Here is a 13,171-nt window from a genome sequence, read left to right as displayed (position 1 = left end):
GCATTTTCAGCCTCTCTGTGCATAGGAGCTATAGGAGTGAGAGGTTTTTGTTCTGACTTGAAATATAGATGAAAATTTGGATTTGTAGCTGTGGTGAAGTATATTAGCAACCTGCTCTTCTGGGCTTTGCGATCAGTCTCTGAGGCTTACTCGCTGTGTCCTAAACTTCAGAGTGCCATGCAGAAGTTTGAGGATGGCTTTGAGGCTGGCCAGCTTCAACTACTATGATGTTGGATCTTCAGATATTTCACCAACCACTAGTATTGGTGATTTAAGTTCTTTCCCTTCTTTTCTGTGATCAGCCTCTTTCTTACAGATCCATTTCCCAGGCTACTTCCAGACACTTGCGCAAAGTCCTTCATTACATTTCCTCCTTCCTCACTATCTTCTGAATCATGTCCCTGTGAGTTTACTTCCCCTCTGATTGCTGTCATAGAAGCCATGTTTAATTCCCTTCCCTTCTGTCTCTGCAGTGTTACAAAGTTCTGGCAGCTGCAATGACCTCTCTGAAAGGTCAGCCTTCGGTCAGTGGTGGGAACTATGAAGCAGTCAATTACTTTGTACTGAATCCGAAATCCATCACTATGGGCCAGCTTTATGGAGAGTTTGACTTGCTAACGCATGAATGGTAAAGGACAAAATCCACCATCCTCCTTCTCATCTGAGCTAGGGCTTCTTGTCGTCCGTCTAGGTCTATGAACTCTCTAGAATACAGTACATTAAAGAGCTTTACTTGCTTTAGAGGCACAAGTGAAGAATGCCTTCTGTGCCATGTAAATCTGGCTTGTGCTGATGGCCTTCTGTAACTAAGGGAAGATAGTCAAAGAGGAGTTGGGTTCCCAACTCTCATTGCCTGCCATTGGGAATTAGGAGCCTATCTTTGTGCTTGAATATCTCCCCCATACTTATTATTTCAGTAGTTCTCCATCCCCATTATGTAGACCCCTTATTGAGAGACTATCTGATGGGTCATCTACCCTTCTGGACAGCCCATTTACCAATGGTGAGGTTTCTAAATGTTCCTCTCTGAAGCTGGCTCAGAAAGGCTTGGTGGATTGATGGAGATCCACATGCTATAATGTAAGATCCACTTGCATTATTCTAATGCTTCCTGTCATACCAGCCAGATGCTTTGGAACAAAGTTAAAGAACATATATTCCAGAAAACTATGAAAACCAAAAAAAAACCTCTGAGAAAAGCGAAAGCAAAATAAATTTCTCATACTGTACCCTGAAGCTCACTAGCTCTGGGCTCCAATGAATCTTTATTGAAGGATATTTCTATAGTAAATTCGAGTTAAGCTTGACAGCTTATTTACTATGTGGTTCCTGCCCAAGGGCAGCACATAGACATATCAGTGTGACAAAAAATACAGTCTCCATATAAAACACATTTAGAGACATAAATCCATCTCTTTTAATCAGCTGGGCTTCAGACGAGTCTGTTTTCTTTTGCACTCGGTAACAAGGGCCATGAACATCTGTGGTGCTATATAAATAACAATAATTATTTAATAATGGGAGTGCAATTGAGGGTCTGAGCAGCAATTTCACTGTAGACATTCACATACAGATTAAATCCCAGACATCAACATCCATCACTCTCTCCTCCACTATCCCACTCATCACCAGCAGCACCACTGGCACTGTATGGCTGCATTGTTAGTGTCAATGTTGTGCTATGTACATAGAAGCAACAGGAATCAGGGTCTTCACTCACAAAGTGGGGTGGATTCAGCCACATCATTCCTAAAGAGGTTATGCTAAAAGGCTGTGCAGATTCTAGAGATTTACTGGGGAAGGAGAGAGAGCGAGAGAGAGACATCTTTATCTGCTCACTTTAATAAACTCGTGAGGCACTCAGATACACAGTATATGAACCCAGAGTGAAATCCCGGCTCCAGGGAAATTTGTGGAAATTTTGCCATTGATTTCAACGGGGTCAGAATTTCACTTGGAGATAGATATAGAGAAAGCAACTGTTACAGCTTCTCTTGCCTCTTTCCTCCCATGTTACAGGACGGATGGGATTCTTTCATCACTCATTCGGGTGGGAGCGATCGCCAGTGATACGAATAAGAAATGGTATGTGTTTGATGGGCCAGTCGATGCAGTCTGGATCGAGAATATGAACACCGTGCTAGATGATAATAAGAAGCTGTGTCTTAGCTCTGGAGAAATCATTAAGCTAACAGAGGTGACTAACCTCTCTTCTCTTGCTGTCCTGTTTCTCTGTCCTCTCTAACTGTTTTCTCCTCTGTTCACTCGCTCTAACATGGAACAGAATGGCCTTTGCATTTCCAGTTAACGTTATGTGCAGGACGGATTCCTGCAGAGATTACCATCTGTATAGCTAAGAGACCCCAGTCTGCTAGGTGCAGTACAGACAGAGAACAACAAGGCGGTCTCTGCTCTAAAGAGCTGACAAGCTACATTTGGTTCTTTCTGTTTGACTGCAGTGTATATGCCATGCCTGTGCAGGCAGGCACTGAGCCTCAGATTTTCAAAGGAGAGTTAGGCCAAATGCTACTGACATTCAAGGGGCATTGGGAACTCTAACTTCTTTTGCTTCTTTGACCATCCCAGCTTGAGTCTGAGTCCACTGAGGTGGAAATCCCAGGAAGCCCCAGCATTCGCTTTTCTCCCCTGTGGCATTACCTGCTTCCCTCCCAACACCAGTGGTAGAGAACTGCATTATTAGAACTAACTCCTTTGAGCCAAATAGGTGACCTTATCGCTGAGCCATGCTGACAGATCCTAGGATCCTGTCTTTCCTAAGGCTGAGCCATGCTGACAGATCCTAGGATCCTGTCTTTCCTAAGGCTGAGCCATGCTGACAGATCCTAGGATCCTGTCTTTCCTAAGGCTGAGCCATGCTGACAGATCCTAGGATCCTGTCTTTCCTAAGGCTGAGCCATGCTGACAGATCCTAGGATCCTGTCTTTCCTAAGGCTGAGCTATGCTGACAGATCCTAGGATCCTGTCTTTCCTAAGGCTGAGCTATGCTGACAGATCCTTGTTGTCCATCCACGGTTTTCAGATGATGACCATGATGTTTGAAGTACAGGACCTGGCTGTTGCCTCCCCCGCCACAGTTTCCCGGTGTGGCATGGTTTACCTGGAGCCCAGCCTCTTGGGGCTCAAGCCCTTCACTGAGTGCTGGCTGAGGAAAATTCCAGACATCATGAAGCCTTTCTCAGAGCAGTTAACATCCCTCTTCAGCAGATTTCTAGAGGTGAGCTCTTGTCATGTTCCAGATCTCTTCCAGCCTATCTGACAGACCTGGCTTTAGGATGCCAGTGACTCAGAACCTGTTGGGTTAGTTTGAGAGTAGTCAGTCCTTCTAAAGAGCTAAGATTTTAGCCGCATCTGAAATTAAATGCCTAAATGATTAAATGCTACCAGTACCCAGAATGAATCTGCTGGTCTTAATAGCTTATGTACTCACTAATCCATATAGATGTGACTTCTTCATACTGGTCCGAAGGATTGTGTGGTTTTTTGATAATCAGCACACCAACTTCTTTCCTGCGGTAACTCTGTTTCCTTCTATGGAGTTATTCCATGGAGGGACGTAGCTCTGAATTGTAAAACTGAGCCTTGCTATTTCCATCATTTTGATGGAGAACAACAGAGTAATGTCAGAAATATCTTAAAAGCTATTTATCAGCAATGACGGCAAAAAGAGCAGGACTGTTACTGTATTATAATCTATTCAGTATTAAACGGAAAGGGTTTACTCAGACTCTTTTCTCGGCCTCCATGCTCTGGCTGAAGCGATCGGTATTTGGGGCACAGCTTGAAATAGCAGAATTTTCAGCTGTGACCTCCCTGATAAATGGAACATGCAGTGAGAAAAGGGGAAACTGAGCCCTAGGAGGTAAATAAACTCTTGAAAGGAAGATTGCCCAGGAGCTGAGCTGTGTCTGCCTGATACTTGCAGGAGTCCATCAGCTTTGTCCGGGGATCAGTGAAAGAGATAATTGCCTCAACAAACAGTAACCTGACGATGAGCCTTCTCAAACTACTGGAGTGCTTCTTTGAACCTTTCATTCCCATTGAGGTAGGAATTTTTGTATAATCTGTTTGTTGCTCTTGCTGCTCATAGCACTAGAGGTTAAACTGCAGAGTGCAGGAGGAACACCAGAGCTACCAACTGGTGCACATTACAGGATGGAAGTTACAGGGAAACAATGTGTTCTGTGCATAGTGCTGGAGGGAGCTTGGTCAGTTACTCTGAAGCTCATCTACATATAGCATTGCCCTGACTCATGCTGAATGCATGGTTATATTGAGGATTATGTGCAATACACCAGGGAAGGATGACTCTAGCTCTGTACACAATAGAGGATTATACTATAAAGCAAGAGGATAATCTGCTAACTACAACAGTAGCTCCACAATTATAGTGCTGGATGAAATAGGTTGCACATTTATATTTAGGAATACACCTGGGATGGTAGTTTCTTTGTATTGATATTGAAGGAGACAGAAAATTCTAGCATTAAAATCCACAGGCCAAATTCTGCTCTCAGTGACAGATTTACACGAATGTAACTGAGAGCAGAATTTGGCTCACAGTCTGTAATTAATGGACTCATCTAAGAATCATTCAGAAAAGCAGTAAATAAACTAAATGGAGGTGTCAAGATTTTCAGTGAGGTGTCCATATTTAACCCCCAGTCCAACTGAACTGCGTGTGTGAGCATTAAATTTACTCTGCTTATTGGATGATCAGGGAATTAGGAAGCTTCCCCGTGAGAAGACTGACCGACTTGGGGAACTGATTGAACCCTGGTTTATGTTCTCCTTGATCTGGAGTGTGGGTGCAACCGGAGATGCCCAAAGCCGTGTGGCCTTCAGCTTGTGGTTGAGAGAGAAGATGGCAAGTGAACAGGTAAGTGGATGTTATTAGGTAATATTAGCTCATGATGGTAGCACCTGGTAACACGGGTAACAGAGCTCCCTGAATCTCCAGAAGATTTGTGCAAGGGTTCCTCCTGGGGTATTATCTACAGGGGGGAAACTTCAAGCTTCATCAGAACATCTGCATCAAAACCTCTAGGAAAGAGGACAGAGATAAGCCATATGGACTGGACAGAATTTCATTGCTGAAAAGCAATGTTCTCCACATTAGCCTGGTTCCTGTTGGTCAATTGATCTGGAGCAGAGCCAGGTGTGACATTCATGCTCTGCTTTATTTCCCACAGATCCAGTTACTTTTCCCAGAGGAGGGGCTGGTTTATGATTATAAACTGGATGATGCTGGGCTCAGCAATCCTGAGGAAGATGTAGATGAAGATGTTGTCAAGGAGGTAAAGACTCTACCCATCTCGAACTTGTGTATTAAAAGCCGAGCAATTCATCAAACTAAAGAATAGAAGGGAGGAACCAGCAGCTAAGGCTAAGGTACTGCACACTCAGTAAAATCTATTCACCAAGATCGAGCAGGAGCCTTGCCATACTGGGTGGAGATGTCTAAGGGTATGTCTATACTACCCGCCGAATCGGCGGGCAGCAATCGATCCAGCGGGGTTGATTTATTATGTGTAGTCTAGATGCGATAAATCAAACCCCGAGTGCTCTTCTGTCGACTCCTGTACTCCACCACCGTGAGAGGCGCAGGCAGAGTTGACAGGGGAGCAACTTCAGCTACATTATTCACATAGCTGAAGTTGCATAACTTAGATCGATTCCCCCCTCCCCGCCCCCGCAGTGTAAACCAGGCCTAAGGAGAAACTGAACATTGTGCTTTAAAAAAGGTTTCTTACTCTTGTGATTGTGAAGCAGATCTTCCAAATGCAAGTCTGCAGACAGTTCCAGTACCTCTGCCATTGCTCAGGGCTTTCCCTGGTTGGGAAATGTCCAAAGTCTGGTCAATTTCACTGCTGTTATTCAGAAGGCTGGAAGGGAAAGAGGGAAAGAGAAGTAAAAATGAGAAAATTCATGTCAATTTCATGGTGCTGGTGCTTGGGATAGCCATGAGCAAACTGAGTATAAGTCCTCAGTGTGATGCAGCTGTAAAAAAGGCTAATATTATTTTGGGATTTGTTAACAGGAGTGTTGTATGTAAGACACAGGAGGTAACTGTCCTGCTCTAATCGGCACTGCTGAGGCCCCAGCTGGAGTACTATGTCCAATTCTGGGCACTGCAATCTAGAAAGGATGTGGACAAATTGGAGAGAGTCCAGAGGAGAGCAACAAAAGGTTTAGAAAACCGAACCTATGAGGAAAGGTTAAAAAAACTGGGCATGTTTAGTCTTGAAAAAGAAGACTGAGACCTGATATTAGTCTTCCATTATGTTGAGGATGGTGATCAATTTTTCCTCCATGTCCACTGAAGGTAGGACAAGAAGTAATGGACTTAATTCGCAGCAAGGGGAGTTAGGTTAGCTATTTGGAAAAACTTTCAAACTATAACAGTAGGTAGGCTCTGGAATAGGCTTCCAAAGGGAGGTCATGGAGTCTCCATGATTGGAAGCTTTTAAAAACAAGTTGGACAAACACCTGTCTGGGATGGTCAAGGTTGACTTAGTTCTGCCACAGTGCAGGGGGCTGGACTTGATGACTTCTTGAGGTCCCTTCCAGCCCTGCATTTCTCTGGTTCTCTGAGCAGTGGCAGAGGCAGCATTGGAGCTATTTGCACCTCAGAAATGGAATCTGGAAGAGGATTCTCTGAGCCTCACTGGTGGACCCATTCCCTAATCTTTGGACTGGCCTTGAGCTAGTAGGTTTTGGCCTCTGACTTTTTTTAAGTGGGATGGTAATTCATTTCATGCACACATACAGCCTCCCTGCCCCATACATTTCAGGTGAACACAGGAATGGAGACTGCAACAAACATAAAGAAAGGTTTCCAAAGAAACAGTCTTCCTCCTTTTCAGTCAGATCTATTTCCCCCTTATGGTTTAGTTCTCTGTCTAATGGTACTGTCTGTTCTTGCAGCTATCTCAAATGTTCTGTCAACATTTGAACCAAGTGTTCGGAAAGAATTAAAGAGCGAGTTACTTTGGGGGCAACAATCGCTAACCCTCAGGCTGCCCTTAGTCCATAGTAAAAGTGTCAGCTGCTTTGGGGGACAATAATATATAGGGAGGTTTTGTAGAGAGGAGAGCAAGGGACTGGGAATCAGGACACCTAAAAAATCCATTCCTAATCTATGCAAAGAGCTTTGAAGAGGAAAAGCACAGTATAAGTGCTGACTCTTATTATCACCATTTTATAGGCAGTTGCTTCTTCCAGTAACAACTCTGTCTTTCAGGTGGGCTGGGTGAATTGGATAGATTCCGCTGCACAGTTCACCATAGTCCCTGACACAAGCTTCTGTGACATTATAATCCCCACAATGAATACTGTCCAGATGGCCCATCTGCTGGAAATGCTGCTCACCAATCGAAAACCAGTACGTGTCTTGACCTTGCCTCTGCTTTTGGATTTAACCTTTGTCTCTTTGGCTGTGGTCCCATTTTCTATATGGTGATAGGTGCCTTAGAAATACCTAATATAGTTAGATTCTCCCCCTGCTGCAGACATTCATTCCTGTAGTTGGACGTGGTACCTGGCTTACAAGCTTCATTATTCCTTTCCCTCAGCAACTGAGCGGGTGCCAACTTTACATAGATAGACCGAGGCAGTGCAGATGCTGGGTTCAGCCTCACTTGCTCTAACAGGTCGACCAATCACCACCAAGATTTCCCTGCTCTCCAGGGCTCCCTCCCCTACTTTTCCAGTTTGGTTCTTTTCATTGTGAGAGAGATTTGTTATCCTGATCTGCCTCCCTAACTAAGAGAGTAAACTTTTTGGTCCTTGACTGGTTTTGGTAGGAGTCTGTGTCGTCCCAGCTGAGACAGTGAAAGCAAACCAGTTGGCAAATGATTATTCCATCTGCCCGGGTTTACACTGCAATGATGATTGCATTTCCTTTTTCTCACTGCAGGTTCTCTGTGTTGGTCCGACTGGCACTGGGAAGACTCTCACTATTTCAGACAAGCTTTTGAAGAACTTGCCTCTAGAATACATCACTCACTTCCTAACATTTTCTGCTCGCACCTCAGCCAACCAAACCCAGGACCTCATTGACAGCAAACTGGATAAAAGGCAAAACTCTTACGCTAGCAAAGGCAGCACTCCTGTCGTTGATATACCTCTCTGTTAATACCTTTGCCCTTCAGTTTCATCCTGAGCACTGAAAGGACACAGTCCAAATGTAACTGTGGCGGAGGGAAATAAAAGGCACTCCAATCCTAACTCTGGATCAGGGAGGGCTAGAAACATTGGATGCAATGGCCAATAAAAGGCCGTCAGTGGTGTGAGTCTGTTGATGTTGCATCGTTCCTTGTTATCCCTTAAATGCTACACAATTTGGCCTAACTTGCAGCGATCATTCCTGAAATCCGGATACTGGATCTTCAAGGAAACTGGTGAGGGGAGGAAACGTTAGCCATTGCATGCCAAGAATCATCCAGCATGGGCTAGCAGCATTAATTCTTAACCCCAAAGAGGCTTGCTTTACCCTTCACCATTCACAATCTGGTTTGATGCATCCAGTGATCGATTGTGTGAAGCCCATATAAGATATTCTCTCTGATTCACTTCAAGTTCTTCTGACGGAAAATATAACATTTAGGGGTATATTTTGCTACTTGAGACATGCAGGTGACTCTCATCATCATTAATGGGTCACGCATGCATTCCATCAAGGGGGGCAAATAGACTGATGGGACCAAATTCTGGTCGATCTTACACCACTGCAACTGTACGGGCTTCATTGGGGTTGCACAGGTATAACTTGAGACAGACTTCTGAAGTAACCAGAGGACTTCATCTGAACACTGTGTTGTGCCTTTTCGGGAGATGGAGAGGGGGTGGAATGCAGATCCAGAGAAGGGGGGTGACTCCACAGACAGCTTATTCAGTGGGTCCTTTGGACTGGGTTATGTCAGGAGTGCTTTGGTGATGGAAGCGTTGGGCTGTGCTCCCTTCAGCCATCTCCATTCTCACATACTTTCTCCATCCTTGCAGGAGAAAGGGGGTGTTCGGTCCTCCTCTTGGCAAGTACTTCATATTTTTCATTGATGACCTAAATATGCCAGCACTGGAGACCTATGGCGCTCAGCCCCCAATTGAGCTGCTTCGGCAGTGGATGGACCACCGGGGCTGGTACGACAGGAAACAGATTGGTATGATCCAGGTTCTTTGCCTAACACTATTTACATTCTCTAGGGTTGGCATGCTGGCTAACTAGGCTAATGCAGAGGTACCCAGCCTCCAGTGTTTATACATAGCTAGCGAGTGAGACTAGGATTCATAGAAAACATTTCTGGTTTAGGCTTGGCATGTAGCTATGCCATTACTCTCCTCTGGACTATTTCCCAGGTACCTTTAAGAGCCTGGTGGATATTAATTTCATCGGTGCCATGGGGCCCCCAGGTGGAGGAAGGAATGCCATCACGCCACGCCTCACTCGCCATTTCAACTATCTTTCCTTCACGGAGATGGAGGACAGCAGCAAGAAGACAATCTTCTCCACCATTCTTGGCAGTTGGATGGGTAAGTTCTGAGGACACAAGGCTTTTCCTCTTCACTTCACAAGTCTCTGCCCATCTACATCCCCACTTGGTTAAGAATTAAGCTAATGAGGGGATAAAGAAATGCTGGAATCTGGAATGGAAAGTGTTTCTGAGAAACTATCATTTGACTCTGAGCAATGGGGGAGCACTTCAGTCACAGGGCCAAATTCCCTGCTGGGGTAAATTGGCACATTTTCGTCATGTTCGGTGGAGATGTGCCAATTTACAACCATAGCGAATCTGGCCCTGAAAATTGTACGTAAAATCTGACATAGCCTAGTCCTCTTAAAAAGGATTTTCTCTGTGGTGGACAGAGTGCTGTGGATATTATTTATCTCTGCCAATAGAAAACAATCTTTGTTTTTCTTCCTTGATTTTCTAGCTGGACTCCTTGGAGAAAGAAGTTTCAGAGATCCAGTCCGTAAGTAAGAGTGGCAGAACACAAACCATACATTGTGAACAGGACAGGGCTCATAGAGTGCTCAGAAGGATTCTAAAACTGTGAGTGATCTGTATCCTGCAGTAGACTGTGACGTTTGCCCAGATGACTGGGCAAGATGTGTTGCATGATCTCTGCTGGCTTCAGACTTTGTGGAAGAAGCAAGGGTTTCTTTTATTCTCCAGCAGCTGTAGTCTATGAACAGCTGAGCAGTGAGTATTGGAGTCTGCAAAGGTGCTGTAGCCACCCAGAGAAATGATTTTCAGAATAAAACAGGTCTCTTAGAATTGATTTCATTTTGTGTCATAGACTCATCATCATTTGTCAGTTTCTGGTTGATTTTTATTCCCATGCATGGGCCTGAGCTGGGTGGTTTGGGACCAAGGTGTGAATTTGAGGTCACATCCACAGAGCTGAGCATCTGAGTGTAAACACTGGAAAGGAATAGAACATCAAGCTGTAACCAAGGGTCAAAGCAGAGATTTCCGGGCACCCATGCAGAGATTCTAAGCAACGACAGGATATGTTGGCTCCTAGGTATGAACTTGGGACTGTAGCAAGGTCTGTGGGTTTGGGTCAAAGGTACAAGCAGTGAATTTGGCCATGTGGGTGGGATCTCAGTGGGCATCGTAAAAAGTGGGCATGATTATAGGGTGTGACAGGGGTGTTACAAAGGTATTTTTTTAATAAGAAATTGGATTAGGATAAAAAATTTTTTGGTAACTGGCATGCTTTTAATCCTGCCATTCACCACCATCAAGGAAAATCTTTCCTTGAGGACCCCAAGCTAATTGAGTTTGATGTATGACAAATGTATCCCAGAAACCCAAGATGACATAGTGCTCCCCCCCCATTCCCTTATTAGTGACATCCTCCACTGCTTCCTACTCTCTTTTCTTTAATCTGTCCCCACACATAAGATACTTTTTTGTACATGTTCAGTCTCTACTGATGCTTCTGAGCTTGACCCTTGTACTGCAGCTGCTGCTTAGCAGCTCAAGGTTGCCGCCTTGGTAGGACAGGATTGATACTTCATTACTGAGCTCACGTGTGTGGACTAGTTGGACAAAGTCTGGCTATGACTGGTGGAGAGTCTCCCCTTGAGCATTGATCAACACTGTGCCCGTTGGCTGCAGATTCAACAAGAATGGCAAGCTGAGGAGATGGCCAGGTCCTCAGGCAAGGTCCACAATGAGTGTTACTGAACAATAGCAATGGTGGCATCAGTGTCAGTCTGCCTGTCTATTGTGCTTGAATTCTGTCAGTCCTTCACACCCCAAAAATGCCGCTGCCTTCTGTTCCTGCAGCGGGAGCCCCCGGAGTCGAGCACTTGAATGAGCCCCTTGTCGATGCCACCATTCGTGTGTATTCAACCATCACGTCCCAACTGTTGCCTACCCCAGCAAAGTCGCACTATACCTTTAATCTGAGGGACCTCTCCAAAGTTTTCCAGGGGATGCTCATGGCTGAAGCCTGCAAAATCGAGGTGAGTCCTCCCACCATTTTATCTCCCATCATTCTGTACTGCCTGGGGAATTTCAGATCTCACTGTACACAGGTCAAGGTTCAAAATAGACATAGAAAAGGCAAGAAGCTGCCCGAGGCCTTGCATTATTAGCAGGGGCTTGTTGCACTTCCCAGGTTATTCAGACTTGTGCATTTTGACACTACCCAGCGTGTAATAAATGCACAGAAATACCCGATTTGTTGTGTCTTTTTGCACAATTATAAATATGAAATCACCTGTAACCTGGACTGAATGCTGCTGGAGGAGTTCCAACACCCAGGATGCTGTCTTGGGTCAGTTTCCCTGGGGGCGGGGGGAAGACAGTTTACCTAGGGATGTGGTGGGTTGTCCACCACTTGGAGTCTTTAAATCAAGAGTGGATGTCCTTCTAAAGAATATGCTGTAGCAAGATATGGATTTATTACAGGAATTGCTGGCAGAAGTTCTTTGGCCTGTATTCTGCAAGGCAGGTTAGATTATCATAAAGGGTCTTTCTGGTCTTAATCTCAGACCTTGTGAAAATAGTAATGAAGGAACAATTAAAATCTAATACGAGATGATGGATTGAACTCTAACAATGTGGATTTTAAAGTTACCCTGGCATGGGAAAGAATAGCACAGATATTTATTGCAGTGTTAATTAACCCCTCTGTAGAGCACCTGCTTTAGCATGGAATGCTGCTAAGAAAGGGGCTTAGTGGCGTCCTTCCAAATTCTTCCTTTTCTAACTGAGAGTTAGAAAATGACCACATGTTCTGGAGGTAACCTAGCAATCCTGCAGGAGGGACTCGTAGCCTAATGGACATATCTCACTGAGATTCTCTGCCAGGACAAACTGCACCTGCTCAGGCTCTGGTATCATGAGAGTTGCCGCGTGTTCCGTGACCGCCTGGTTAATGATGAGGACCGCATCTGGTTTGATGATCTGATGAAAAGCATGATGGCAGAGTGGGACACCACCTTTGAGGAGGTTATCCCCTACCAGCCAGTTCTCTTTGGGGATTTCATGATGCCTGGTGCTGATGTCAAAATATATGAACTAATTGATGACCAGGAAAAGGTAGGATGCTTTTGATTTCTCCCTATTTTTATGATTTTCTTTTACTTGTATTCAGTCCTATTCAACACTAAGAAGGCATAGCTGATACAAACTATGGATCTTCTCTAGCTGAGTGTTTGGAATGTGTCACCTACCCAGTGTTAACATTGCCAGGCTGTGCTGAGGGGATTAGGATATGATCCCATACCCAGTGCCAACTATGTAAGGCTCTACCAGGTCAGGCTAGGCTCTAAATGTATGATGAACACAATATGAGGACCTGAATGGAATTGAACTAGGAAGTGATGTCTTTCCGAATTCCCCTACTTCTTCTGGTGTTTGGGCAGGTAATAATGATCCTGCAAAGAGCAGTAGGCAACCTTCTGTGCCAACCCTCCTAACCTGAGTGCAACACTCAGAACTAGACTAGGAGGAATACCAGCTTTATGTTCAATAGGACAATGCTAGCCAGTAAGATCTTTACAATTGACCTTTACAAGTAACTATCATTACTGCAGGATTCCCTACTTGGGGGAGAGTAGTACTACTGTGGTAATGTTAATAAGCAAAAGGTAAAATTATAAAGATTTTAATGATGAGCAATATAGTTTGCACTT

The 13,171-nt window shown here is 44.6% G+C and overlaps 1 protein-coding gene across 1 annotated transcript in view; it reads left to right on the top strand.

Annotated features, from left to right (window-relative positions):
- The window catches only part of DNAH1 (dynein axonemal heavy chain 1), a 117,822-nt gene that overhangs the window by 53,212 nt on the left and 51,439 nt on the right, over positions 1–13,171 (top strand). The window contains exons 35-47 of the mRNA XM_077823430.1: positions 474–628; positions 2,020–2,197; positions 3,041–3,235; positions 3,944–4,063; positions 4,739–4,897; positions 5,211–5,315; positions 7,262–7,402; positions 7,937–8,097; positions 9,022–9,179; positions 9,376–9,549; positions 9,952–9,990; positions 11,316–11,494; positions 12,345–12,575. Of these exons, the coding sequence (XP_077679556.1) occupies positions 474–628; positions 2,020–2,197; positions 3,041–3,235; positions 3,944–4,063; positions 4,739–4,897; positions 5,211–5,315; positions 7,262–7,402; positions 7,937–8,097; positions 9,022–9,179; positions 9,376–9,549; positions 9,952–9,990; positions 11,316–11,494; positions 12,345–12,575 (1,995 nt within the window). The remainder of the gene's footprint in view (positions 1–473; positions 629–2,019; positions 2,198–3,040; positions 3,236–3,943; positions 4,064–4,738; positions 4,898–5,210; positions 5,316–7,261; positions 7,403–7,936; positions 8,098–9,021; positions 9,180–9,375; positions 9,550–9,951; positions 9,991–11,315; positions 11,495–12,344; positions 12,576–13,171) is intronic.

The sequence above is a fragment of the Eretmochelys imbricata genome, chromosome 7, assembly GCF_965152235.1.
Source record: "Eretmochelys imbricata isolate rEreImb1 chromosome 7, rEreImb1.hap1, whole genome shotgun sequence".
Classification (NCBI taxonomy): domain Eukaryota; kingdom Metazoa; phylum Chordata; order Testudines; family Cheloniidae; genus Eretmochelys; species Eretmochelys imbricata.
Note: the sequence above shows the minus strand (reverse complement) of the source record. Positions and strands in the feature narration are given on the sequence as shown.